The sequence below is a fragment of the Procambarus clarkii genome, chromosome 6, assembly GCF_040958095.1.
Source record: "Procambarus clarkii isolate CNS0578487 chromosome 6, FALCON_Pclarkii_2.0, whole genome shotgun sequence".
In the NCBI taxonomy this organism is placed as follows: domain Eukaryota; kingdom Metazoa; phylum Arthropoda; class Malacostraca; order Decapoda; family Cambaridae; genus Procambarus; species Procambarus clarkii.
The window spans coordinates 14,348,095-14,360,248 of NC_091155.1; the positions used below are offsets into that span (position 1 = coordinate 14,348,095).

The following is a 12,154-nucleotide window of genomic DNA, read 5'->3' on the forward strand; positions in this document are numbered from 1 at the left end:
CACACACACACACACACACACACACACACACACACACACACACACACACACATATAGGCAAGAGGTCATAGATATAAACTAGCTAAACACAGATGCCGAAGAAATATAAGAAAATTCACTTTCGCAAACAGAGTGGTAGACGGTTGGAACATGTTAGGTGAGAAGGTGGTGGAGGCCAAGACCGTCAGTAGTTTCAAAGCGTTATATGACAAAGAGTGCTGGGAAGACGGGACACCACGAGCGTAGCTCTCATCCTGTAACTACACTTAGGTGATTACACTTAGGTAATTACTTAGGTAATTACACGGTGATATATTAAAGAAATAAATTGTTGAAAATGTGTGCATGGGAGACATCTCCCGTCACGCAGGGTGCAGTCGCACCTCCACAGATCTCCAGTATCAGCTCTTGATACTGGTAATGGCTCAAAAGGGCCACCACTTACGGGCTATTCATGCCCGTGCCACCTTTTGGGTGGCTTAATCTTCATCAATCAATCAATTTGAAAATGTGTGTTGGTCCCGGTTGGAACATGCAGGGGTTAGTGTGGTGGTGCCCAAACTTTAAGAAGCACCTCAATAAACTGGAAAAGGTTCAAAGACATGTTACAAAATGGCTTCAGGAACTGCAACACAAGAGCTACGAGATAGAAAAAAAGTGACATGATCCCCACCTACAAAGTAATAACAGAAATTGACCAAATAGACATTTGTGAAACTTGCAACTTCAAGACTGAGAGGTCATAAAATCCTCACTAACTCTCTTATCTGTTTGTAATAGATAAAAAACAAAACAATATAAGAGAACTATCTGAATAATATACATAAGTTACATTGACTTCAACATCCTAATCTAGCCCAAAAGGTTCGGACGACACCGGGAGCTTCAAGAGGTGAGAGAAGGGAAGTGTGCTCATGCTAAACATATCACCCCCCCCCCCACCCCCCGTGCTCACGTCTCCCAGGAGGCCAGATTCACGAAAGCACTTACGAACCTGGGGCCAGATTCACGAAGCAGTTACGCAAGCACTTACGAACCTGGGGCCAGATTCACGAAGCAGTTACGCAAGCACTTACGAACCTGGGGCCAGATTCACGAAGCAGTTACGCAAGCACTTACGAACCTGGGGCCAGATTCACGAAGCAGTTACGCAAGCACTTACGAACCTGGGGCCAGATTCACGAAGCAGTTACGCAAGCACTTACGAACCTGGGGCCAGATTCACGAAGCAGTTACGCAAATACTTACGAACGTGTCCATCTTTCCTCAATCTTTGACAGCTTTGGTTACATTTATTAAACAGTTTACAAGTATGAAAACTTGCCAATCAACTGTTGTTATTGTTATAAACAGCCTCCTGGTGCTTCGGAGCTCATTAACTGTTTAATAATTGTAAACAAAGCCGCCAAAGATTGAGAAAAGATCTACAGGTTCGTAAGTGCTTGCGTAAGTACTTTCGTGAATCTGGCCCCTGATCTCTTCCTGAGTCCTGTGTCTCTCCTCAGAGAGAGATGGTAAACCAGCCACCATCTCCCAGTTTACACCACCATCCTGGTAGAGTACTCTACATTGACTATGTAGGGTTTTCTTTAATGTCCTGGGGGCAGATGGATCCCATACTCGTCCAGTATATGTGGCCGCTTACATCACTTCATATACTCACCTAGTTGTGCTTGCGGAAGTTGAGCTCTGGCTCTTTGGTCCCGCCTCTCAACTGGTGTACAGGTTCCTGAGCCTCGTAGCAGCCCGTAGCAGCTACTACTACTACTACTACTGCTACTGCCACAGAAGCATCAGGGTGAAAGAAATTCTGCCCATTTGTTTCTGCCTCTGCCGGGGATTGAACCCGGGCCCTTAGGACTACGCCCCCAGGGTGCTGTCCACTCAGCCGCGAGGGTGTGTGTCATAACGTCAGATAGTCAGAGTTGTTCAATGTCTTGAGGTTATCTTGAGGTTATCTTGAGATGATTTCGGGGCTTTAGTGTCCCCGCGGCCCGGTCCTCGACCAGGCCTCCACCCTCAGGAAGCAGCCCGTGACAGCTGACTAACACCCAGGTACCTATTTTACTGCTAGGTAACAGGGGCATAGGGTGAAAGAAACTCTGCCCATTGTTTCTGGCCGGCGCCTGGGATCGAACCCAGGACCACAGGATCACACAAGTCCCGCGTGCTGTCCGCTCGGCCGACCGGCTCCCCAAACTGTCAACCAAACTTTTTTGACAAGATGTATATGACAAGGCCTATATATATATATATATATATATATATATATATATATATATATATATATATATATATATATATATATATATATATATATATATATATATATATATATCTTTTATATGACATGATGTATATGGGCTGCAACTCGTCCAAGTTTCAGTATCTGAGCCTAAATAAAAAGGGAGAAAAAAAATTCAACAAATACCACACATTTTCAAAAATTTACTACAACCACAACTTTCAAATGAAATAATTTCTATGACATTCATTTATCACATTAGCATATAATAAAGGATTTTACTTAGAAGGATGATCCGAAATATGTTTAGTTTTACTAATACAAATAGTCAAAGTTCCCCCAAAATATATGCAAATATATTATGTATATAACAATTTATGAAATCAATAAATGAACAAATCCACAAGGGCCGTGACGAGGATTAGAACCTACGTCCGAGAACATCCCAGACGCTGCCTTAATCGACTGAGCTACGACATGGTCAAAAGAGTTGAAACCAGAAGTTCTACTGCCCTTACCTGCAGCCCTCTCCGAGACACAAACCAGGGTTTTACACAACTCTATTTTATTTTATTTAAATTTACAACTTATTTTATTTTATTTTTATTTTACAACTTTACACAACATGTCGTAGCTCAGTCGATTAAGGCAGCGTCTGGGATGCTCTCGGACGCAGGTTCGAATCCTCGTCACGGCCCTTGAGGATTTGTTCATTTGATGCATCACGCTATTGTGATTTCTGTGTGTAATCAATAAATGAACATATGAAAAAAAAGTCTAACATTATTTATAGAGACATAAACTCTACATATAAGGTGTAAGTTTGATATAAATTGAATAAAAAATGAAAGTAGAGTCACTTTTATGTTAAGTGACAATAAATGGAGTGAAAGATTGTGTCACCTGTGGCTCAGGTTGACATCCATCAATTTCCTCCAAAATTGGCACCCTTGCAGATAGGCTTACGTTCAGTCAGGTGTATAAGTTTCATGCAAATCGCCCAATAAAAAATATGAAAAACAAAAATTAGAGAAAAAAAATCGATTTTTTTTTTAACTAAATTTTTTGTGGATAAAACTAATTATTAAAATAATTTAATATATCCAACTGTGATAGCTTAAGAGTCATAGACATGATTTCAGTTGACACTTGTGTTTGATGTCAATTTTTTGAAGATTTTGGAAAGATTTTGACACATAATTGAAAATTATTCAAAATTTTTGACACATAATTGAAAATTATTCAAAATTTTGACACATAATTGAAAATTATTCAAAATTTTTGACACATAATTGAAAATTATTTAAAATTTTGACACATAATTGAAAATTATTTAAAATTTTGACACATAATTGAAAATTATTCAAAATTTTGACACATAATTGAAAATTATTCAAAATTTTGACACATAATTGAAAATTATTCAAAATTTTGACACATAAATTTTTTTTTTTGTTCTCCCTTCCTGTTTATGCTCCGATGCTGAGACTCGGACCAGTTGAAGTCCTTTTCATGTACAACTAGTGAAAAAAGTTTCATTGAAATGGAGCAAGTTTTCATTTATTATATATTTAGGCGTTATGCCCACTATTTTAGTCTTGTAATTGCACTCCTGTTGTAATCTACCCGCCTCTCAACTGTCAATCAACTGGTGTACAGGTTCCTGAGCCTACTGGGCTCTATCATATCTACACTTGAAACTGTGTATGGAGTCAGCCTCCACCACATCACTGCCTAATGCATTCCATCTATCAACTACTCTGACACTAAAAAAGTTCTTTCTACTATCTCTGTGGCTCATTTGGGCGCTCAGTTTCCACCTGTGTCCCCTTGTGCGTGTGCCCCTTGTGTTAAATAGCCTGTCTTTATCTACCCTATCAATTCCCTTGAGAATCTTGAATGTGGTGATCATGTCCCCCCTAACTCTTCTGTCTTCCAGCGAAGTGAGGTTTAATTCCCGTAGTCTCTCCTCGTAGCTCATACCTCTCAGCTCGGGTACTAGTCTGGTGGCAAATCTTTGAACATTTTCCAGTTTAGTCTTATCCTTGACTAGATATGGACTCCATGCTGGGTCTGCATACTCCACGATTGACCTGACATATGTGGTATACAAAGTTCTGAATGATTCTTTACACAAATTTCTGAATGCCGTTCGTATGTTGGCCAGCCTGGCATATGCCGCTGATGTTATCCGCTTGATATGTGCTGCAGGAGACAGGTCTGGCGTGATATCAACCCCCAAGTCTTTTTCTTTCTCTGACTCCTGAAGAATTTCCTCTCCCAGATGATACCTTGTATTTGGCCTCCTGCTCCCTACACCTATCTTCATTATATTACATTTGGTTGGGTTAAACTCTAACAACCACTTGTTCCACCATTCCTGCAGTTTGTCTAGGTCTTCTTGAAGCCTCAAACAGTCCTCTTCTGTCTTAATCCTTCTCATAATTTTGGCATCGTCAGCAAACATTGAGAGAAATGAATCTATACCCTCCGGGAGATCATTTACATATATCAGAAACAAGATAAGACCGAGTACAGAGCCCTGTGGGACTCCACTGGTGACTTCACGCCAATCGGAGGTCTCACCCCTCACCGTAACTCTCTGCTTCCTATTGCTTAGGTACTCCCTTATCCACTGGAGCACCTTACCAGCTACACCTGCCTGTCTCTCCAGCTTATGTACCAGCCTCTTATACGGTACTGTGTCAAAGGCTTTCCGACAATCCAAGAAAATGCAGTCCGCCCAGCCCTCTCAATCTTGCTTAATCTGTGTTACCTGGTCATAGAATTCTATCAAGCCTGTAAGGCAAGATTTACCCCCCCCCCCCCCTGAACCCATGTTGTCGATTTGTCACGAAGTCCCTTCTCTCCAGATGTGCTACCAGGTTTTTTCTCACGATCTTCTCCATCACCTTGCATGGTATACAAGTCAAGGATACTGGCCTGTAGTTCAGTGCCTCTTGCCTGTCGCCCTTTTTGTATATTGGGACCACATTCGCCGTCTTCCATATTTCTGGCATGTCTCCCGTCTCCAGTGACCTACTATACACTATGGAGAGTGGCAAGCAAAGTGCCTCTGCACACTCTTTCAGTACCCATGGCGAGATCCCGTCTGGACCAACAGCCTTTCTAACATCCAGGTCCAGCAGGTGTCTCTTGACCTCCTCTCGTAATTTCAAACTCTTCCAAGGCCGCCTGGTTTACTTCCCTTTCTCCTAGCACAGTGACTTCACCTTGTTCTGTTGTGAAGACCTCTTGGAACCTCTTGTTGAGTTCATCACACACCTCTTTGTCATTCTCTGTATAGCTGTCCTCGCCTGTTCTAAGTTTCAATACCTGTTCTTTCACTGTTGTTTTCCTTCTGATATGACTGTGGAGTAGCTTTGGTTCGGTCTTGGCTTTGTTTGCTATATCATTTTCATAACTTTTCTCTGCTTCTCTTCTCACCCTGACGTACTCATTCCTGGTTCTCTGGTATCTCTCTCTCTGCTTTCTGGTGTTCTGTTATTCCGGAAGTTCCTCCACGCCTTTTTGTTCAGTTTCTTCGCTTCCATACATGCCCTATTATACCATGGATTCTTCTGTTGCTTCTCGGATTTTTCCCTTTGGGCCGGGATGTATCTGCTTACTGCCTCCTGACACTTTTGGGTGACATAGTCCATCATATCTTGTACAGACTTAGCTCTGAGGTCTGTGTCCCTAGGTATTTCCCTTAGGAAGCTTCTCATCTCCTCATAATTTCCCTTTCGGTATGCCAGCCTTTTGTTTCCTATTTCTTTTTTGGGGGGATAATTGCTAGCTCTACCAGGTACTCAAAGTTCAATACACTGTGATCACTCATTCTCAAGGGCGCTTACATCTTGACTTCCCTTATATCCCACTCATTTAGGGTAAATATCAGATCAAGCATTGCTGGTTCATCCTCTCCTCTCATTCTTGTTGGATCCTTGATATGCTGGCTTAGAAAGTTTCTTGTTGCCACGTCCAGCAGCTTAGCTCTCCATGTTTCTGGTCCTCCATGCGGGTCTCTGTTCTCCCAATCTATCTTCCCATGGTTGAAGTCTCCCATGATTAGTAGTCCAGATCCATTCCTGCTAGCAACAGAAGCTGCTCTTTCTATTATGTTAATGGTGGCCATATTGTTTCTATCATATTCCTGTCTGGGTTTTCTGTCATTTGGTGGCGGATGTGTGTGTGTGTGTGTGTACTCACCTATTTGTACTTACCTATTTGTGCTTGCAGGATCGAGCATTGACTCTTGGATCCCGCCTTTCCAGCTATCGGTTGTTTACAGCAATGACTCCTGTCCCATTTCCCTATCATACCTAGTTTTAAAGTATGAATAGTATTTGCTTCCACAACCTGTTCCCCAAGTGCATTCCATTTTTCCACTACTCTCACGCTAAAAGAAAACTTCCTAACATCTCTGTGACTCATCTGAGTTTCCAGTTTCCACCCATGTCCCCTCGTTCTGTTATTATTACGTGTGAACATTTCATCTATTTCCACTTTGTCAATTCCCCTGAGTATTTTGTATGTCCCTATCATATCTCCTCTCTCCCTTCTTTTCTCTAGTGTCGTAAGGTTCAGTTCCTTCAGACGCTCTTCATATCCCATCCCTCGTAACTCTGGGACAAGCCTCGTCGCAAACCTCTGAACCTTCTCCAGTTTCTTTATGTGTTTCTTCGGGTGGGGGCTCCATGATGGCGCGGCATACTCTAAGACGGGTCTCACGTAGGCAGTGTAAAGCGCCCTAAAAGCCTCCTCATTTAGGTTTCCGAAAGAAGTTTTAATTTTCGCCAGTGTAGAGTACGCTGCTGTCGTTATCCTATTTATATGTGCTTCAGGAGTTAGATTAGGTGTCACATCCACTCCCAGGTCTCTTTCTCGAATCGTTACAGGTAGGCTGTTAATTCCCCTTCATTGTGTACTATCCCTTTGGTCTCCTATCACCTGATCCCATTTCCATAACTTTACATTTACTGGTGTTAAACTCCAGTAGCCATTTCCCTGACCATCTCTGCAACCTGTTTAAGTCCTCTTGGAGGATCCTACAATCCTCGTCTGTCACAACTCTTCTCATTAATTTTGCGTCATCCGCAAACATTGACATGTATGATTCCACTCCTGTAAACATATCATTTACGTAAATTAGAAAGAGGATTGGTCCCAGCACCGATCCTTGAGGTACTCCACTTATTACTGTTCGCCAGTCCGACTTCTCGCCCCTTACCATTACCCTCTGGCTCCTTCCTGTTAGGTAGTTCTTCACTCATACTAGGGCCTTTCCGCTTACTCCTGCCTGCCTCTCAAGTTTGTATAGCAGTCTCATGTGCGGTACTTTATCAAAGGCCTTTTGGCAGTCAAGAAATATGCAGTCTGCCCAGCCTTCTCTGTCCTGCCATATCCTTGTTATTTTATCGTAGAATTCTAAAAGGTTTGTTAGGCATGATTTCCCTGTCCAGAACCCATGTTGGTGCTTGTTTACAAACCCAATGCTCTCCAGGTGCTCAACAAGTCTTAGCCTAATTATTATTTCAAGTATTTTGCAGGGGATGCTTGTCAGTGATACGGGTCTGTAGTTAAGTGCCTCCTCCCTATCACCTTTCTTGAAAATCGGTACGACATTTGCCTCCTTCCAGCAACTGGGCAATTCTCCCGACATAAGGGACTCATTAAAGATCATTGCCAGAGGCACGCTGAGAGCCTGCGCTGCCTCTTTTAGTATCCACGGTGATACTTTGTCTGGTCCAACAGCTTTATTTGCATCCAGTGTTGTCAACTGTTTCATTACCTCCTCTGCTGTCACCTCTGTATCTAATAGTCTTTCATCTAGGGTAATCGCTTCTAACAATGGGAGCTGCTCAGGCTCGGTTGTGAACACTCTATGGAATTTTGCATTCAGTACCTCGCAGATTTCCTTGTCGCTTTCTGTATATGCCCCTTCTGTTTTCCTCAGTCTTGTCACTTGGTCATTTACCGACATCTTCCTTCTTATATGGCTATGTAGTAATGTGTGTGTGTGTGTGTGTGTGTGTGTGTGTGTGTGTGTGTGTGTGTGTGTGTGTGTGTGTGTGTGTGTGTGTGTGTGTGTGTGTGTGTGTGTGGCCATCCTGTCAAGTGAGGATGTAGGATGAGCTGGTAGCTGGTGTATGTGGAAGGAAGGAAGGAAGGAAGGAACTATCAGGGGAAAGCGCCAAGCCATTACGACTATATAGCACTTGGAAGGGATCAGGATAACGATTTGGGATGGGACGGGGCGGGAAAGGAATGGTGCCCAACCACTTGGACGGTCGGGGATTGAACGCCGACCTGCATGAAGCGAAACCGTCGCTCTACCGTCCAGTAGAGCGACGGTCTACTGGACGGTAGACTACTTGCCATTAGGCAAAAAAAAATTGGCCAATGACAAGTAACGTAAGAGTACACAGTCTCCGTGGTGTAATTGTAAGACACTCGCCTGGCGTTCCGCGAGCGCTATGTCATGGGTTCGTATCCTGGCCGGGGAGGATTTACTGGGCGCAATTCCTTAACTGTAGCCTCTGTTTAACGCAACAGTAAAATGTGTACTTGGATGAAAAAACGATTCTTCACGGCGGGGATCGTATTCCAGGGACCATAGGATTAAGGACTTGCCCGAAACGCTACGCGTACTAGTGGCTGTACATGAATGTAACAACTCTTGTATATATCTAAAAAAAAAAAAAAAAAAAAAAAAAGTAATGTAACAGGATCGCCCGGCGAGTCCCCCGGTCCAGCGAGTTCCCCTCCCGGCGAGTCCCCCGGTCCAGCGAGTTCCCCTCCCGGCGAGTCCCCCGGTCCAGCGAGTCCCCCGGTCCAGCGAGTTCCCCTCCCGGCGAGTCCCCCCGGTCGGGACGCCCGCCGGTCGGGAAGCCCGCAGGGAGGGGGACTCGCCGGGAGGGGGACTCGCTGGGACCCCCTCCCGGCGAGTCCCCCTCCCGGCGAGTCCCCCTCCCGGCGAGTCCCTCTCCCGGCGAGTCCCCCTCCCGGCGAGTCCCCCTCCCGGCGAGCCCCCCTCCCGGCGAGTCCCTCTCCCAGCGAGTCCCCCTCCCGGCGAGTCCCTCTCCCGGCGAGTCCCCCTCCCGGCGAGTCCCCCTCCCGGCGAGTCCCTCTCCCAGCGAGTCCCCCTCCCAGCGAGTCCCCCTCCCGGCGAGTCCCCCTCCCGGCGAGTCCCCCTTCCAGCGAGTCCCCCTCCCAGCGAGTACCCCTCCCAGCGAGTCCGCCTCGCCGGTCGGGACGCCCGCCGGTCGGGAAGCCCGCCGGTCGGGACGCCCGCCGGTCGGGAAGCCCGCCGGTCGGGACGCCCGCCGGTCGGGAAGCCCGCCGGTCGGGACGCCCGCCGGTCGGGAAGCCCGCCGGTCGGGAAGCCCGCCGGTCGGGACGCCCGCCGGTCGGGACGCCCGCCGGTCGGGAAGCCCGCCGGTCGGGACGCCCGCCGGTCGGGAAGCCCGCCGGTCGGGACGCCCGCCGGTCGGGGGACTCGCTGGGAGAGGGACTCGCTGGGAGGGGGACTCGCCGGGAGGGGGTCTCGCTGGGAGGGGGACTCGCTGGGAGGGGGTCTCGCTGGGAGGGGGACTCGCTGGGAGGGGGACTCGCTGGGAGGGGGACTCGCCGGGAGGGGGACTCGCTGGGAAGGGGACTCGCCGGGAGGGGGACTCGCCGGGAGGGGGAATCGCTGGGAGGGGGTCTCGCTGGGAGGGGGACTCACTGGGAGGGGGTCTCGCCGGTCGGGTCGCTCACCGGTCGGGTCGCTCACCGGTCGGGTCGCTCACCGGTCGGGTCGCTCACCGGTCGGGACGAATTTGATCTGACGTATAGAGTATTATTCAATTAATTCATTGCCAAAACCGCCACCAGTGGCGTCCTGGCCCATTGTCGGCCTGAGGTGACTTACCGGTTTTGTCGGTTCGTGACCAGACCGACCACCAGTGGCGTCCTGGCCCATTGCCGGCCTGAGGTGACTTACCGGTTTTGTCGGTTCGTGACCAGACCGACCACAAGTGGCGTCCTGACCCATTGTCGGCCTGAGGTGACTTACTGATTTTGTCGGTTCGTGACCAGAGCGGCCACCAGTGGCGTCCTGACCCATTGTCGGCCTGAGGTGACTTACCGATGTTGTCGGTTCGTGACCAGACCGACCACCAGTGGCGTCCTGGCCCATTGTCGGCCTGAGGTGACTTACCGATGTTGTCGGTTCGTGACCAGACCGACCACCAGTGGCGTCCTGGCCCATTGTCGGCCTGAGGTGACTTACCGATGTTGTCGGTTCGTGACCAGACCGACCACCAGTGGCGTCCTGGCCCATTGTCGGCCTGAGGTGACCGTGACTTACCCCGCCACCAGCGGGTTTTCCCAGCTTGGTCGGGGAACCTGGCGGCGTCAGTCCCGGGCGAAGCTTCGCACCGAAACTGCTTCATGTCGAGGCCCTGGAAGGGTACACACTGGGACCTGTAGAAGAGGAGGCCGGCTGCGAGTGTTAGGGCCAGGACCCCTACGAGTACGAGGACTATTATGACCCAGAGTGGCACTCTGACGAAGGAGCGTAACGTGTCGGCCAGGGTGGGCGACGGGCTGGCAGTGGCAGGGTGAGCACAGGAGCAACAGCACCTGGCGCCGTACTGGACGCCCGCGCGCGTCCTTTTCCAACACGTGTTACAGCCCGGCGAGCAGTCGCAAGGGCAGTGGCGGCGGACCCGCTTACCCCGGTTCACTCCTCTCTTGGGCAAGATCTTCACTCCTACATGTTGTTCCTCGGGACCAGTCTTCTTCAGTGGCCTTTTTCTTACCTATGAACTTCTTGGGGAAGGCCTTCTTCATTGGGACCTGCTGCTGCTCTTCGGGACCATCTTCAGCGGCCTTTTTCTTACCTAAGAACTTCTTAGGGAAGGCCTTCTTCACGGCGGCGACCTGGTCCTCGGTGACATGCTCCTGGTCCTCAGGGATCTCCTCCTGATCCTCGGGGACGTCCTCGGCGACCTCCTCCTGGTCCTCGGCGACCTCCTCCTGGTCCTCGGCGACCTCCTCCTGGTCCTCGGCGACCTCCTCCTGGTCCTCGGGGCCCTCCTCCTGGTCCTCGGGGCCCTCCTCCACGGGACCGCCCTTCTTCCCGGCCGCCTTCCTAGCGAATACTTTGGCCAAGACCTTCCTGCAGCGGCACTTCCTGACTGGGACCTCCCCCGCGAGACCATCCTTGTCAAGGACCTCCTCCTCCTCCTCCTCCTCGGAGGCGTCCTCGATGACGACTTGTTCAGTGGTGGCTTCCTGAAGGAGGACCTCGGAGACCTCCTCCTCCTCGGAGGCCTCCAGGTCGCTCAGCGACGGGTACTGACAGTGGCGCCTCCTGAGGTAAGACGGGTGGCACCTGGCGCCGTAGTAGGCGCCGGCGCGCGTCCGTTTCCAGCAGGTGTCGCAGTTGAGGGCGCAGCCACACGGGCACTGGCAACATGTTACACAGCACGAGTCGTTTTCGCTTCCACTTTCGCTTGACATTTTACTTTACTTTAGTAATAGTTTTAAAATCGTAAACACTATTCCTGGTACTTGTTTTACCGGTGTTCTGGACCAGGGGAAAGGGGGTTGATGAGTCGATGAGTTCACGCCAGGGAGACTCTACACACTCGCTGGGGCCATCAGACTCATCACACTCAACACATACTCGCTGTGTCCATCAGACTCATCATACTCAACACACACTCGCTGTGTACATCAGACTCATCATACTCAACACACACTCGCTGTGTACATTAGACTCATCATACTCAACTCACACTCGCTGTGTACATCAGACTCATCATACTCAACACACACTCGCTGTGGCCATCAGACTCATCATACGCAACACACACTCGCTGTACACATCAGACTGTGTACAGTCTGATTTGTATAGGC

The 12,154-nt window shown here is 48.7% G+C and overlaps 1 protein-coding gene across 1 annotated transcript; it reads right to left on the reverse strand.

The window, feature by feature from the left end:
- Window positions 1–9,923: 9,923 nt before the first annotated feature.
- On the reverse strand, window positions 9,924–11,780 carry LOC138353105 (nucleolin-like). Its single transcript, XM_069305832.1, has 2 exons — window positions 11,243–11,780; window positions 9,924–11,209 (listed from the first exon to the last, which is right to left on the reverse strand). The coding sequence occupies exons 1-2, from the start codon at window positions 11,753–11,755 to the stop codon at window positions 10,964–10,966; spliced, it is 759 nt and encodes a 252-aa protein (XP_069161933.1). The 5' UTR covers window positions 11,756–11,780; the 3' UTR covers window positions 9,924–10,963.
- Between the last annotated feature and the right edge of the window lie 374 nt (window positions 11,781–12,154).